Raw genomic sequence first — 16,732 nt, forward strand, 5'->3', positions numbered from 1 at the left:
TTCCTGATGACCACAATCAAAGAAGAAGGGCACTACTAATGGAAATGCCAGCTGGAGAAAAGGTGAGGTAGATAAGGAGGAGGCCCTGACATGATGATTTGAGGCATCCACGGTCAAGGTCATCCAAATGGCGAAGTTAAGGAAGCAGTGGGATACACAAGGCTGGAGCCTGTAAGGAGACATAAAGATCAAAGACAAAGATCTGGGAGAAATCAGCATACAGACAATATCTAACAGTGGAAGCAGATGAGAAATGGTAGGAAAATGTAAATCCATATTAAGCATAGCACTGTTGGGAGAAAAAAAAAATCTTAGTAGATAATACCTAACCAATAATACTAATTAATTCAAGCAGTCTAATATTTTGAACTAACTTTCCATGTAAAAGGATACTTTTTGGAGGGCAAGGATAGCTGAAAAAAATGAGATTCTGACTGGGAAAAGCACACAACGATTCACTGAATCTGGCACTGACATTTTAAATTAGACGATGAAACTGATTCTGAACTATAGCCATTTCATATAATTAGAAGAGTTAAAATTAAAATATCTAAGTTTAACAAAAAATCAACAAACTATAGTATTATTTAAAGTATAACTCAAATAACTTGCATTATCTAACTTATTTCTCACAAAAGGCCAAACCAAAACCCTGTGATTTTTACCTTCTAATGCCAAATTTTTTTAATTAAAAATTAATTTTGGAAGTCAGGCAAGGTGGCTCATGCCTGTAATCCCCAACACTTTGGGAGGCCAAGACAGGAGGATCACTTGATTGAGGTCAGGAGTTCAAGAGCAGCCTGAGCAACATAGCAAGACCTCATCTCTACTAAAAACAATAATAATAATAATAATAACAGATTGGCTAGGTGTGGTGGCGTGTGCCTGTAGTCCCAGCTACTCAGGAGGCTGAGGTGGTAGAATTGCTTTGGCCTGGGAGGATGAGGCTACAGTAAGCCATGATCATGCTACTGCACTCCAGCCTGGGCAACAGAACGAGACCCGGTCTCAAAAAATAAATAAAAGTAACTTTTAGAAGTTTGGTTAACAAAAAAAAAAAAAAAAATTACTAGTGAATGTGGTTAACAAGAGAACTGGAAAGGGTTTTTTTTTTAATTCCTTTAAACTGGATAATTACTAACTGAAAGGGCAACCACTTCTCTGTTCTTATGAAGTCAGCTTTCTTGAAAGCAATTTACTCTACAAGTTCAAGTTGAAATAATATTCTGGTACCTCCCGCAACTTCAATTTTTGAAGAAAAAGAACTCAAAAAATAAATCTACATAAAACAAAGAATATTTTCATAATAGGAATGACAATCCAATAATTTAGGTTTTGCTCAACAGAATAGCATGTAAGGCGCTTTCCTATAGTGAAAAGATGTTATACAAAGTAGGTATCCTCTGTCTCAAACACACATTTTTTGTCTTTATCCAGTTCTGCCTTTATTTTCAATTATTGTTTCAAGTAATTACACTCAGATACCTAAGCCATCCCTTCAACATTACCATTTATTTCTACAGGCAAAGGCAGTTAAAAACAAGTGTCTCCTGTCTATCCACTATCAGTATGGCTAAACCACAGTGCCCATTTGGGTTAATAATGCACAAGGTCAAATAGAGGTTGACAGTCCATGATCAAAGCAAGCTGGCTATTCTTTCCATCATTTATATAGGACACACAAGATGTGTTTATTTTCACCAGCCTCTGAATGACCTCCTGTAGGTGGCATGGAAAAGATCCCACACTTTTATAAAGCATTAACCAAAGGAGTTTTCTGATGTGATATTATCATTAAGAGCAAATTTTATTTTTTGAAACTTTTGATCTTTTTCATTTACTCAAGAACCCCCCAAGTTAAAGGCTATATTGTCTAAATCAAAATGGTCTAATGGATAAAACAAAGCCAGGGCAACTGACAAATGCTCAAGAGGAAATAGTGTGCATCCAGTAGACTGCCATCATAACACAGGGGGCTTACTAGTGATTCTTTCTAAATTACAAAGGGCAATAATATTTCAGATTTCTAAGGTGAAAAGGCAACCAATAAGTCACTCTTATCTCTATTTTTGCTACTTAAAATTCTTACTCTTTTATCAATCTGAATATCAATAATACAAACACTGTAAAACCTTGAAAAAAGTAAAGCCCCAAAACAAACGACAAAATAATTCAGTCCATAACTGTTATGTCACAAATTCACAATTTCTGGATCTTAATCAATGAGACTGTATTAATCACATGAAAGACAGTAAATCCCTTAGAGTCATCTTTCTTTATTCCTGTCAAAACAAGGTGATCTTTTGTGTGGTGGCTCAAGAGAAACAAAATGATGTGATGCATAATTTAAAACAACTATTTAACACCAAGAAGTACTGAAGGAAAACCAAAGCAGATGGTGGAGAGATGATGACACACAGGAATGAGTAGCAAAGTAAAGCAATCATGGGTAAAGAGCCCAGGTTAGAAAAAGACAGGTCCCACCCCACTGCTGTAAATCTTTACATTTGGGTATAAAGGATTGGGAGCAACAGAAGGAGAAGCAATATCTTATCAGGCAGTCTTTGAATCTAAGCTTTACCTTACTCTCATGGAAAACTAAAATGCATGCAAGAGATAGCAAAGGGAAAGGATGGAGCTGGAGGATGAGAAAAGGCACATGTGTAGCACAGCTTAACATTTAACAATGTTACACTACTCATCTTTGTTGTTTTCTGTTAGGCAATGGTGACCACAACTGGGAAAATCTCTAAATAAAGCAAAATGCTTGACAAGAGTAATCCATCACAGAAAGATTTCATATGTATAAATGTCACCTCAATCTGATGTTTTCCCAATGTTAATTGTTATTGTACCTCTTACAGGATTGTATTTATTATGGAAGGAAATCAAATGTTAGTTTAAGTGTTATCTTAACAAGAATTAGTTGTGATGATCAAAAGTCTTCAGGGCCATTAAAAATACTTAATCATATATAATATCTTTTTAAATTTTCTTTCAATCAAGCAGAATAGTATATTAAAGTAACCAGTGCTTGCTACCACTAGCTTTGTAGTGTTTAAATGGTAAACTTTTCTTGTGTCATTTCTACTTAATAATTCAAACAGCATATCATTACTTTGAACCATATTCATAACACATATATAACAAAACCCACTGACACAAGTTATAGTTGAGTTTTTAAACTTTTAGAAACACTCTAGAACTATGTCCATTAATTACATTATAAAGTTGATAATCACAGAAACTATATTCTCTGGGTTCAGTACATACGGGGTATCAGTAGCACTAAAGTATCTTTGTATCTTGTTTACCTTTCTATAGAGAGAAAATAGATAATTTGGGATAATCACAGGCTTCTCATTTAAAAAAAAAAAGCATTCTCTGAAAATGAACAGCATCTGGTGAATAACATTCTCTGCCTTAGTTTAATTCATCCTTCTTCTGCTCCTAAATGTGACCCTAATTCCCCTCTTCCATCCTCCCTTCCCTTACCTCTTGCCATCACTCAGGTAAGAACTCCTCTGCTCCCTCCACCATTTTGAATTAAAGATGCCATCACATTCAACTATCAACTCTATGCAAACAATATTAAATCTATTTCTAGTGTTGACCTCTTTGATATCTGCCTCAATTCTGCAACCGCTTACTTGACATCTTTATCTAGGAAGCACAGTAATAAAATGGTTAAATGCACAGACTCTAGTCAGACTGCCTCAGTTAAAATCCCTCCTCTACCATTTATGAACCGAACAGCCTTAGAGACCTTCATCTGTAAAACAGATGCTGCTTCACCTATAAAACAGGAATACAAATGTAATCTACAACTCATTGATAGGTTGCAAGAATTAAGCTAGATAATATCTAATTCATCTAAAGCACTTAGAACACTGCCTGTCACATAGAAGACACTCAATAAAGTTCAAGTATATTCATCATCTTATTAAAATATTTATCTGTAACTTCAAATACAGCATGTTCAAAACCAAAACATGTCATCTCTTAATAACTCCCTTCCTAGAATTCCTCACTTCTTTCTAGCCAGAGTCCTTAGAGCCATCTCGGACAATATGGAACGTGTAAAGCAGCGGTCCCCTCAACCTTTTTGGCACCAGGAACCGGCTTCATGGAAGACAATTTTTCCACAGACCAGGGGTGGGGGGTATGGTTTTGGGGTGAAACTGTTCTACCTCGGGTCATCAAGCATTAGATTCTCATAAGGAGTGCAACTTAGATCCCTCACATGCACAGTTCACAATAGGGTTTGTGCCCCTGTAAGAATCTAATGCTGCTGCTGATCTAATAGGAGACAGAGCTCAGGCAGTAATGCTTGCTCGCCTACCACTCACTTCCTGCTCTGCAGCCGGTTCCTAACAGGCCACAGACGAGTACAGGTCCACAGCCCAGGGGTTGGAGACCCCTGATATAAAGAATTCTTCCTTCTCAAGGCAATGTATTCCTTCCAATTCTGAACACCTCCACTTTAGATGAGATCCTCTGTACCTGGACTACAACCACTCTACAACCACTACAACTACAACCTCACTGGACTCCTGATCTATACTATTCCTTACACACAACCATCCTTCACACTGCTACTACAATTAACTCCCTGACCAAGGCAGCAAACACAGAAAATGAAAAATTTTTTAAGTTTACCATTTACAGTAGTATAAAAATATAAAGTACATACTGTGCAGGCAAAAGAAGAAAGAGTAAGTTTATTGTGTTAATGGCACTGGAATAATTGAATATCTGCATTGGGAGAAAAAAGTCTAAAAGATGCACAAGAGCTACAGAAAGAAAAGAATCAATCCTTAAAAATCAGGATAGAACTGAGTTGGATAACTCAAAATTGTGAAGATTCATTTCTCCCCAAAATCATCTAAAGATTAAAAATATGTAATCACAAACGCACAACAGTATTCCTTGTTGAACTTAAAAACGGATACACTCTTAAAGAAGAACAGAAAGGTACTAGCACTATCAGATAGGTAGCCTTGATATAACTCTATACTACTTCTGACTGTATAGAACAAGAACCAGAATAAAGAAATATATCAAAGGAATGTAACAGAGGACCAAGAACAGACTCAAACATCTATGGACGCTCAACATATGAGAGGGTGGGTGATGCACAGATAAAAGGAGAAAGAACAGAACTTAAAATAAATAAATCAATGATACTGAAAACAATTGTTTATCTACAGAGAAAAACATAAAATAAAATTGGACCCCTTCTGGTACCATAACAAAAAATAATAACAATCAACTCCAGATGAATCATAGACCTAAATGTAAAAGGTAAAAACCATGAAACTTTTAAACGAAAATATAGGAGAATATCTTAAAAGCTTCAGAGTAAGAAAAGACTTCTTAAACAATAAGAACACAGACCAAAAAGAATGGATTAATAAATTTTAAACCAGAATTTATCTTCACCAAAAGATACCACAAAAGAAAATGAAAAGATAAGCCACAATTGGGAGAAGATATTGCAACATGTATAATATCTAAGGATTAGGATCTGTAAGACACATAATATATGGCCACAAATAAATGATTAAAATGAAAAAAAAAAAATAGACAAATGACCTGAGAAGCCATTTTACAAAAACAGTAAAATCTAAATAGCCAATAGATCTATTTTAAAAAGCTCAACCTCATTCATGATCACAGAAATGCAACTAAGGCCGGGCACAGTGGCTCACGCCTGTAATCCAGCACTTTCGGAGGCCGAGGCGGGTGGATCACTTGAGGTCAGAAGTTCGAGACCAGTCTGGCCAACACGGTGAAACCACATGTCAACTACAAATACAAAAAATTGCCTAGATGTGGTGGCTCACGCCTATAATCCCAGCACTTTGGGAGGCCGAGGCAGGCAGATCACAAGGTCAGGAGATTGAGATCATCCTGGTCAACATGGTGAAACTCCATCTCCAATAAAAACAGAAAAATTAGCCAGGCGTGGTGGTGCCAGCTAGTAGTAATGCCAGCTACTCAAGAGGCTGAGGCAGGAGAATCACTTGAACCCAGGAGTCGGAGGTTGTAGTGAGCCAAGATTGCGCCACTGCACTTAAGCCTGATGACAGAGTGAGACTCTCTCTCAAAAAAAAAAAAAAAAAAATTAGCCGGGCGTGGTGGCACATGCCTATGATCCCAGGTACCCAGGAGGCTGAGACAGGAGAATCCTTTGAACACGAGACGCAGAGGTTGCAGTGAGCTGAGATCCTGCCACTGCACTCTAGCCTGGGCGACAGAGTGAGAGCCTGTCTCAAGAAAAAAAAAAAAGAAATGCAAATTAAAACCAAAACAAAATACCATCATCACCAACAGACTTGCAAAAACTTAAGTCTGGCCATATCAAGTACTGGCAAGAATGGAAACCAACAAATACACACATCCATTACTGGTGAGAATGCACACTACTACATCCATTTGTGCAAAGAAAATGGCGTTACCTAATAAAGTCTGAATGTACACAGATATGTTACCCAGTAATTCAACTCCCAGGTTCATATTATAGAATAATTCTTACACATGTGCACCAGAAAACATGTTTAAGATATTCACAGCAGGAATGTTCATGAAAGCCAAAACATTGGGAAAAATTCAAAACTCTATTAGTAATAAAATGAATAAACTGAAGCAAATTCTATGAATGACCAGAGTTATTTACACCCATTAACATGAATAAATCTCAAAGCGTAATGCTGAGAAAAAGATGTAAATCTCAGAAGAACACAAACGGTGTAAGTTCAACAGATAAAAGTTCAAAATAGAGCTAAACAAGACAACACACTGTTTAGAGACATACTTAATAGATGATACATCAATAAAAGCAAGAAAATGACTCACAAAAGTCAAGATAAAGGTTACTTCTTGGGAGTTATGATTGAAAACACGGCAGTTTCTATGGTCTTGACACTGTTATATTTCTTACACTGGGTGGCAGATGTTTAAGTGTTTATTATTACTTAAACTGTATGTGTTTTATAAATGCTATTATATGTTTAATGTATTTCACAATAAAACCAATAAAGGGGAAAACGAATGAGTATAAGAATGAAATTAAGAAGAGAAGAACTTTTGAAAGTCTGGCTGGGAAGGCAAGAAAAAATGTAGGACAATAATAACAGGGGTACAGGGGGCTGATTAGACCCAGCTATGTTTAAATACCAGTGAAAAGGTTCCAGGGGAGTTGGAGAGATTGGAAATATGGAATGAGGAAATAATTTCTAGAATAAAGTTTCTAAGAAGATGCATGGGGATAAAATTCAGAGAAAATGTGAAAAAAGGATACTTCTTCCACGTTAGCTTGAAGGAACAAAGCAAGAAGCAAGGACTTAATATACCCACCTCCCTTCAACAAACTGCAATTCTATTGAAAACCAGATACTGTAGCACTTAGAACAGTGCTAATGGACAGGGAAAAGAGGCAAGGACTGTGTCAGGCAACTTCACAAAGTATGCACCGATTCTCTGAGAAGAACACATAGTTAATACTTAACAAATCCTCAAAAATCACCTATTAGATAACTTCACAAACACTGAAATCACTTATTAGAAAAGTTCCCATTAAAGTGTCATTCTTAAGGAGATAGACACACACAAAAACCTTCAAAAAGCCATTCTTCTGAAACTATTTCAAACAACTGAAAAGAAGGGACTTCTTCCTGACTCATTTTATGAGGCCAGCATCATCCTGATACCCAAACCTGGCAGAGATACAACAAAAAAAGAAAATTTCAGGTCAATATCCATGACGAATATCAATGCAAAACTCCTCAATAAAATACTGGCAAACCAAACCCAGCAGCACATCAAAAAGCTCATCCACCATGATCAAGTGGGCTTCATCCCCGGATGCAAGGCTGGTTCAGTATATGCAAATCCATAAATATGACTCATCACACAAACAGAACTAAAGATAAAAACCATATGATTTTCTCAATAGATGCAGAAAAGGTCTTCAATAAAATTCAACATCCTTTCATGTTAAAAACTCTCAATAAGTGTTGATGGAACAGACCTCAAAATAATAAGGGCCATTTATGACAAACCCACAGCCAATATCATACCGAATGGGCAAAAGCTGGAAGCATTCCCCTTAAAAACGGGCACAAGACAAGGATGCCCTCTCTCACCACTCCTATTCAACATAGTATTGGAAGTTCTGGCCAGGGCAATCAGGCAAAAGAAAAAAATAAAGCATATTTAAATAGAAAGAGAGGAAGTCAAACTGTCTCTGTTTGCACATGACATGATCCTATTTCTAGAAAACCCCATCGTCTCAGCCCAAAAACTCCTTAACCTAATAAGCAACTTCAGCAAACTTTCAGGATACAAAATCAATGTGCAAAAATCACAAGCATTCCTATACACCAAGAATAGACAAACTGCCAGCCAAATCATGAATGAACTCCCATTTACAATTGCCACAAAAAGAATAAAATACCTAGGAAAACAGTTAACAAGGGAAGTGAAGGACCTCTTTGAGGAGAACTACAAACCATTGCTCAAAGAAATAAGAGCAGAAACAAACAAATGGTAAAACATTCCATGCTCCTGGATAGGAAGAATCAATATCATGAAAATGGCCATACTGCCCAAAGTAATTTACAGATCCAATACTATTCCCATTAAACTACCACTGACATTCTTTATAGAATTAGAAAAAAAAAAAAAAAAAAACTCCTTTAAAATTCATATGGAACCAAAAAAGAGCCCGTATAGCCAAGACAATCCTAAGCAAAAAGAACAAAACTGTAGGCATCACGCTACCCAACTTCAAACTATACTACAAGGTTACAGTAACCAAAGCTTCGTAGGACTGGTGTAAAGACAGACACATAGACCAAGGAAACAGAATAGAGAACTCAGAAATAAGATGGCACATCTACAACCATCTGATCTTCAACAAACCTGACAAAAACAAGCGATGGGTAGAGGATTCCCTACTTGATAAATGGTGCTGGGAAAACTGGCTAGCCATATGCAGAAAATTGAAATTGGGCACCTTCCTTACCCCTTATACAAAAATTAACTCAAGATGGATTAAAGACTTAAATGTAAAGCCCAAAACTTCAAAAACCCTAGAAGAAAACCTAGGCAATACCATTCAGGACATAGGCACAGGCAAAGATTTCATGATGAAAACATCAAAAGCAATTTCAACAAAAGCAAAATTTGACAAATGGAATCTAATTAAACTAAAGAGCTTCTGCACAGCAAAAGAAACTATCATCAGAGTGAACAGACAACCTATAGAGTGGGAGAAATTTGTTACAATCTATCCACATGACAAAGGTGTAATATCCAGAATCTATAAAGAATTTAAACAGATTTATAAGAAAAAAAAAACAAACAATCCCATCAAAAAGTGGGCAAGGCACATGGACCCTTTTCAAAAGACATTTATGCAGCCAAAAAACATATGAAAAAAAATTCAACATCACTGATCATTAGAGAAATGCAAGCCAAAACCATCTCACACCAGTTAGAATGGCGATTATTAAAAGTCAACAAACAACAGACGCTGGAGGGGCTGTGGAGAAATAAGAACACTTTTACACTGTTGGTGGGAATGTAAATTAATTAAACCATTGTGTAAGACCGTGTGGCGATTTCTCAAAGACCTAGAACCAGAAATGCCATTTGATGCAGCAATCCCATTACTGGGTATATCCCCAAAGGAATATAAATCATTCTATTAAAAAGATACATGCACACATACGCTCACTGCAGCACTATTCACAATAGCAAAGACATGGAATCAACCCAAATGCCCATCAAGGACAGACTGGTAAAAAAATTGTGGTGCATATACACATGGAATACTATGCAGCCATAAAAAGAAATGAGATCGACCGGGTGGGGTGGCTCACGCCTGTAATCCCAGCACTTTGGGAGGCCGAGGCAGGTGGATCACCAGGTCAGGAGATCGAGACCATCCTGGCTAACACGGTGAAACCTCGACTCTACTAAAAATACAAAAAATTAGCCGGGCATGGTGGTGGGCGCCTGTACTTCCAGCTACTCCGGAGGCTGAGGCAGGAGAATGGCGTGAACCTGGGAGGCGGAGCTTGCAGTGAGCGGAGATCGTGCCACTGCACTCCAGCCTGGGCAACAGAGCGAGACTCTGTCTCAAATAAATAAATAAATAAATAAATAAATAAATAAAATAAAAAAGAAATGAGATCATGTCCTTTGTAAGGACACAGATGGAGCTGGAAGCCGTCAGCCTCACCAAACTAACACAGGAACAGAAAACCAAATCCTGCAAGTTCTCACTTGTAAGTGGGAGTTGAACAATGGGAACACACGGACACAGGGAGGGGAACACCACACAGTCGGACTTGGTAGACGGCGGGGGGAGGGAGAGCATCAGGATAAATAGCTAATGCATATAGCGCTTAATACCTAGGCGATGGGTTGATAGGTACAGCAAACCACCATGGCACATGTTTTGCCTATGTAACACACTTGCACATCCTGTACATGTAACCAGAACTTAAATTTAATTTAAAAATAATAAAGTATCATTCTTTATCAGACAAATTCAAAACAGTCCAACTCATACTTTTTTAATATAAACTAAATATCTATTTTGACATTTTTAAAAAGCTAAACTTCTGGTATCAATTCTTACTTTGATTATACAAAATAGGAAAAAAATCAATTTCAACTTACTTAATTGAGTTTCTAAAGTGGTCTTCAGCTGGGTTTTTTACAGTGCAACTGTTCAGGAGCCATAAATCTGCATCGGAAGCATTTTCTATTTAAAAAAATGAACACAAAAACGAAGTAAGTAGCACATTTAATCATTCAAAAATATCCAATGGCACTGGGATTGCTGTGGTAGGGGAGAAAAAAAACAGTGGGGTTAAATGAACAGGCAATTACAACATAGTAGAAAATTGCTAGAACATGGAAATATTTGTGAACAATAAATATAAAAATGTATAATATATATCTTTTCACTTAAAATGTAATGATGAAATATATATCTTTTCACTTAAAATGTAATGATGATAAGCATTCTCTTCTTTATTTTCAATGCTTGACAGTACTATTTAATAATTTACATAAACTGAAGGGGAACGTGCCCTAATCTTACCTTTGAGTATCAAATTAATTTCACCTTTGTGGATTCTGTGTTAAGCTTTTTCGGGCACAGAGCACACACTGAATATTCTTCAGGCATGAGAAATTCTTAAAAACATAACTTGTCTGCCTTAAAAATTAATGATTTACCTCAAAGTGGACCTTTTATTCCTATCACCATTTTGATTAAATATTGTTATATACTATAATAAACTCACTGGCAATGCAACAAATAATCCAAAACCATCATTTTTTTTTCTTTCTTTTTTTAATTTATTTATTATTATTATACTTTAAGTTGTAGGGTACATGTGCATAACGTGCAGGTTTGTTACGTATGTATACTTGTGCCATGTTGGTGTGCTGCACCCATCAACTCGTCATTTACATCAGGTATAACTACCAATGCAATCCCTCCCCCCCTCCCCCCTCCCCATGATAGGCCCCTGTGTGTGATGTTCCCCTTCCTGAGTCCAAGTGATCTCATTGTTCAGTTCCCACCTATGAGTGAGAACATGCGGTGTTTGGTTTTCTGTTCTTGTGATAGTTTGCTGAGAATGATGGTTTCCAGCTGCATCCATGTCCCTACAAAGGACACAAACTCATCCTTTTTGATGGCTGCATAGTATTCCATGGTGTATATGTGCCACATTTTCTTAATCCAATCTGTCACTGATGGACATTTGGGTTGATTCCAAGTCTTTGCTATTGTGAATAGTGCCGCAATAAACATACGTGTGCATGTGTCTTTATAGCAGCATGATTTATAATCCTTTGGGTATATACCCAGTAATGGGATGGCTGGGTCATATGGTACATTTAGTTCTAGATCCTTGAGGAATCGCCATACTGTTTTCCATAATGGTTGAACTAGTTCACAATCCCACCAACAGTGTAAAAGTGTTCCTATTTCTCCACATCCTCTCCAGCACCTGTTGTTTCCTGACTTTTTAATGATCGCCATTCTAACTGGTGTGAGATGGTATCTCATTGTGGTTTTGATTTGCATTTCTCTGATGGCCAGTGATGATGAGCATTTTTTCATGTGTCTGTTGGCTGTATGAATGTCTTCTTTTGAGAAATGTCTGTTCATATCCTTTGCCCACTTTTTGATGGGGTTGTTTGTTTTTTTCTTGTAAATTTGTTTGAGTTCTTTGTAGGTTCTGGATATTAGCCCTTTGTCAGATGAGCAGATTGCAAAAATTTTCTCCCATTCTGTAGGTTGCCTGTTCACTCTGATGGTAGTTTCTTTTGCTGTGCAGAAGCTCTTTAGTTTAATGAGATCCCATTTGTCAATTTTGGCTTTTGCTGCCGTTGCTTTTGGTGTTTTAGACATGAACTCTTTGCCCATGCCTATGTCCTGAATGGTACTACCTAGGTTTTCCTCTAGGATTTTTATGGTATTAGGTCTAATATTTAAGTCTCTAATCCATCTTGAGTTAATTTTCGTATAAGGGGTAAGGAAAGGATCCAGTTTCAGCTTTCTACTTATGGCTAGCCAATTTTCCCAGCACCATTTATTAAATAGGGAATCCTTTCCCCATTTCTTGTTTCTCTCAGGTTTGTCAAAGATCAGATGGCTGTAGATGTGTGGTATTATTTCTGAGGACTCTGTTCTGTTCCATTGGTCTATATCTCTGTTTTGGTACCAGTACCATGCTGTTTTGGTTACTGTAGCCTTGTAGTATAGTTTGAAGTCAGGTAGTGTGATGCCTCCAGCTTTGTTCTTTTGACTTAGGATTGTCCTGGAGACGCGGGCTCTTTTTTGGTTCCATATGAACTTTAAAGCAGTTTTTTCAAATTCTGTGAAGAAACTCATTGGTAGCTTGATGGGGATGGCATTGAATCTATAAATTACCTTGGGCAGTATGGCCATTTTCACGATATTGATTCTTCCTATCCATGAGCATGGTATGTTCTTCCATTTGTTTGTGTCCTCTTTGATTTCACTGAGCAGTGGTTTGTAGTTCTCCTTGAAGAGGTCCTTTACCTCCCTTGTAAGTTGGATTCCTAGGTATTTTATTCTCTTTGAAGCAATTGTGAATGGAAGTTCATTCCTGATTTGGCTCTCTGTTTGTCTGTTACTGGTATATAAGAATGCTTGTGATTTTTGCACGTTAATTTTCTATCCTGAGACTTTGCTGAAGTTGCTTATCAGCTTAAGGAGATTTTGGGCTGAGGCAATGGGGTTTTCTAAATATACAATCATGTCATCTGCAAACAGGGACAATTTGACTTCTTCTTTTCCTAACTGAATGCCTTTGATTTCTTTCTCTTGCCTAATTGCCCTAGCCAGAACTTCCAACACTATGTTGAATAGGAGTGGTGAGAGAGGGCATCCCTGTCTTGTGCCAGTTTTCAAAGGGAATTTTTCCAGTTTTTGCCCATTCAGTATGATATTGGCTGTGGGTTTGTCATACATAGCTCTTATTATTTTGAGGTACGTTCCATCAATACCGAATTTATTGAGCGTTTTTAGCATGAAGGGCTGTTGAATTTTGTCAAAAGCCTTTTCTGCATCTATTGAGATAATCATGTGGTTCTTGTCTTTGGTTCTGTTTATATGCTGGATTATGTTTATTGATTTGCGAATGTTGAACCAGCCTTGCATCCCAGGGATGAAGCCCACTTGATCATGGTGGATAAGCTTTTTGATGTGTTGCTGAATCCGGGTTGCCAGTATTTTATTGAGGATTTTTGCATCGATGTTCATCAGGGATATTGGTCTAAAATTCTCCTTTTTTGTTGTGTCTCTGCCAGGCTTTGGTATCAGGATGATGTTGGCCTCATAAAATGAGTTAGGGAGGATTCCCTCTTTTTCTATTGATTGGAATAGTTTCAGAAGGAATGGTACCAACTCCTCCTTGTACCTCTGGTAGAATTCAGCTGTGAATCCATCTGGTCCTGGACTTTTTTTGGTTGGTAGGCTATTAATTATTGCCTCAATTTCAGAGCCTGCTATTGGTCTATTCAGGGATTCAACTTCTTCCTGGTTTAGTCTTGGAAGAGTGTAAGTGTCCAGGAAATTATCCATTTCTTCTAGATTTTCCAGTTTATTTGCGTAGAGGTGTTTATAGTATTCTCTGATGGTAGTTTGTATTTCTGTGGAGTCGGTGGTGATATCCCCTTTATCATTTTTAATTGCATCGATTTGATTCTTCTCTCTTTTCTTCTTTATTAGTCTTGCTAGCGGTCTGTCAATTTTGTTGATCTTTTCAAAAAACCAACTCCTGGATTCATTGATTTTTTGGAGGGTTTTTTGTGTCTCTATCTCCTTCAGTTCTGCTCTGATTTTAGTTATTTCTTGCCTTCTGCTAGCTTTCGAATGTGTTTGCTCTTGCTTCTCTAGTTCTTTTAATTGCGATATTAGAGTGTCAATTTTAGATCTTTCCTGCTTTCTCTTGTGAGCATTTAGTGCTATAAATTTCCCTCTACACACTGCTTTAAATGTGTCCCAGAGATTCTGGTATGTTGTATCTTTGTTCTCATTGGTTTCAAAGAACATCTTTATTTCTGCCTTCATTTCGTTAGGTACCCAGTAGTCATTCAGGAGCAGGTTGTTCAGTTTCCATGTAGTTGAGCGGTTTTGATTGAGTTTCTTAGTCCTGAGTTCTAGTTTGATTGCACTGTGGTCTGAGAGACAGTTTGTTATAATTTCTGTTCTTGTACATTTGCTGAGGAGTGCTTTACTTCCAATTACATGGTCAATTTTGGAGTAAGTACGATGTGGTGCTGAGAAGAATGTATATTCTGTTGATTTGGGGTGGAGAGTTCTATAGATGTCTATTAGGTCTGCTTGCTGCAGAGATGAGTTCAATTCCTGGATATCCTTGTTAACTTTCTGTCTCGTTGATCTGTCTAATGTTGACAGTGGAGTGTTGAAGTCTCCCATTATTATTGTATGGGAGTCTAAGTCTCTTTGTAAGTCTCTAAGGACTTGCTTGATGAATCTGGGTGCTCCTGTATTGGGTGCATATATATTTAGGATAGTTAGCTCTTCCTGTTGAATTGATCCCTTTACCATTATGTAATGGCCTTCTTTGTCTCTTTTGATCTTTGATGGTTTAAAGTCTGTTTTATCAGAGACTAGTATTGCAACCCCCGCTTTTTTTTGTTCTCCATTTGCTTGGTAAATCTTCCTCCATCCCTTTATTTTGAGCCTATGTGTGTCTCTGCGTGTGAGATGGGTCTCCTGAATACAGCAGACTGATGGGTCTTGACTCTTTATCCAGTTTGCCAGTCTGTGTCTTTTAATTGGAGCATTTAGTCCATTTACATTTAAGGTTAAGATTGTTATGTGTGAACTTGATCCTGCCATTATGATATTAACTGGTTATTTTGCTCGTTAGTTGATGCAGTTTCTTCCTAGCCTCGATGGTCTTTACATGTTGGCATGTTTTTGCAATGGCTGGTACCGGTTGTTCCTTTCCATGTTTAGTGCTTCCTTCAGGGTCTCTTGTAAGGCAGGCCTAGTGGTGACAAAATCTCTAAGCATTTGCTTATCTGTAAAGGATTTTATTTCTCCTTCACTTATGAAACTTAGTTTGGCTGGATATGAAATTCTGGGTTGAAAATTCTTTTCTTTAAGAATGTTGAATATTGGCCCCCACTCTCTTCTGGCTTGGAGAGTTTCTGCCGAGAGATCTGCTGTTAGTCTGATGGGCTTCCCTTTGTGGGTAACCCGACCTTTCTCTCTGGCTGCCCTTAAGATTTTTTCCTTCATTTCAACTTTGGTGAATCTGGCAATTATGTGTCTTGGAGTTGCTCTTCTCGAGGAGTATCTTTGTGGCGTTCTCTGTATTTCCTGGATTTGAATGTTGGCCTGCCCTACTAGGTTGGGGAAGTTCTCCTGGATGATATCCTGAAGAGTGTTTTCCAACTTGGTTCCATTTTCCCCCTCACTTTCAGGCACCCCAATCAGACGTAGATTTGGTCTTTTTACATAATCCCATACTTCTTGCAGGCTTTGTTCATTTCTTTTTCTTCTTTTTTCTTTTGGTTTCTCTTCTCGCTTCATTTCATTCATTTGATCCTCAATCGCTGATACTCTTTCTTCCAGTTGATCGAGTCGGTTACTAAAGCTTGTGCATTTGTCACGTATTTCTCGTGTCATGGTTTTCATCTCTTTCATTTCGTTTATGACCTTCTCTGCATTAATTACTCTAGCCATCAATTCTTCCACTTTTTTTTCAAGATTTTTAGTTTCTTTGCGCTGGGTACGTAATTCCTCCTTTAGCTCTGAGAAATTTGATGGACTGAAGCCTTCTTCTCTCATCTCGTCAAAGTCATTCTCCGTCCAGCTTTGATCCGTTGCTGGCGATGAGCTGCGCTCCTTTGCCGGGGGAGATGCGCTCTTATTTTTTGAATTTCCAGCTTTTCTGCCCTGCTTTTTCCCCATCTTTGTGGTTTTATCTGCCTCTGGTCTTGATGATGGTGATGTACTGATGGGGTTTTGGTGTAGGTGTCCTTCCTCTTTGATAGTTTTCCTTCTAACAGTCAGGACCCTCAGCTGTAGGTCTGTTGGAGATTGCTTGAGGTCCACTCCAGACCCTGTTTGCCTGGGTATCAGCAGCAGAGGCTGCAGAAGATAGAATATTTCTGAACAGCGAGTGTACCTGTCTGATTC

At 37.7% G+C, this 16,732-nt stretch overlaps 1 protein-coding gene across 6 annotated transcripts in view; it reads right to left on the reverse strand.

Moving 5' to 3' along the window:
- The window catches only part of CDKAL1 (CDKAL1 threonylcarbamoyladenosine tRNA methylthiotransferase), a 713,545-nt gene that overhangs the window by 582,663 nt on the left and 114,150 nt on the right, over positions 1-16,732 (reverse strand). For all 6 annotated transcript variants that reach the window (XM_074038810.1, XM_005553933.4, XM_045389964.2 and 3 more), the window contains one exon: positions 10,693-10,777. Coding sequence is in view for 5 of the 6 variants with exons in the window: in XM_005553933.4 (XP_005553990.1) it covers positions 10,693-10,777 (85 nt within the window). In the remaining variant the exon portion in view is untranslated. The remainder of the gene's footprint in view (positions 1-10,692; positions 10,778-16,732) is intronic.

This window comes from Macaca fascicularis, chromosome 4, assembly GCF_037993035.2.
Source record: "Macaca fascicularis isolate 582-1 chromosome 4, T2T-MFA8v1.1".
NCBI classification, from domain to species: Eukaryota; Metazoa; Chordata; class Mammalia; order Primates; family Cercopithecidae; genus Macaca; species Macaca fascicularis.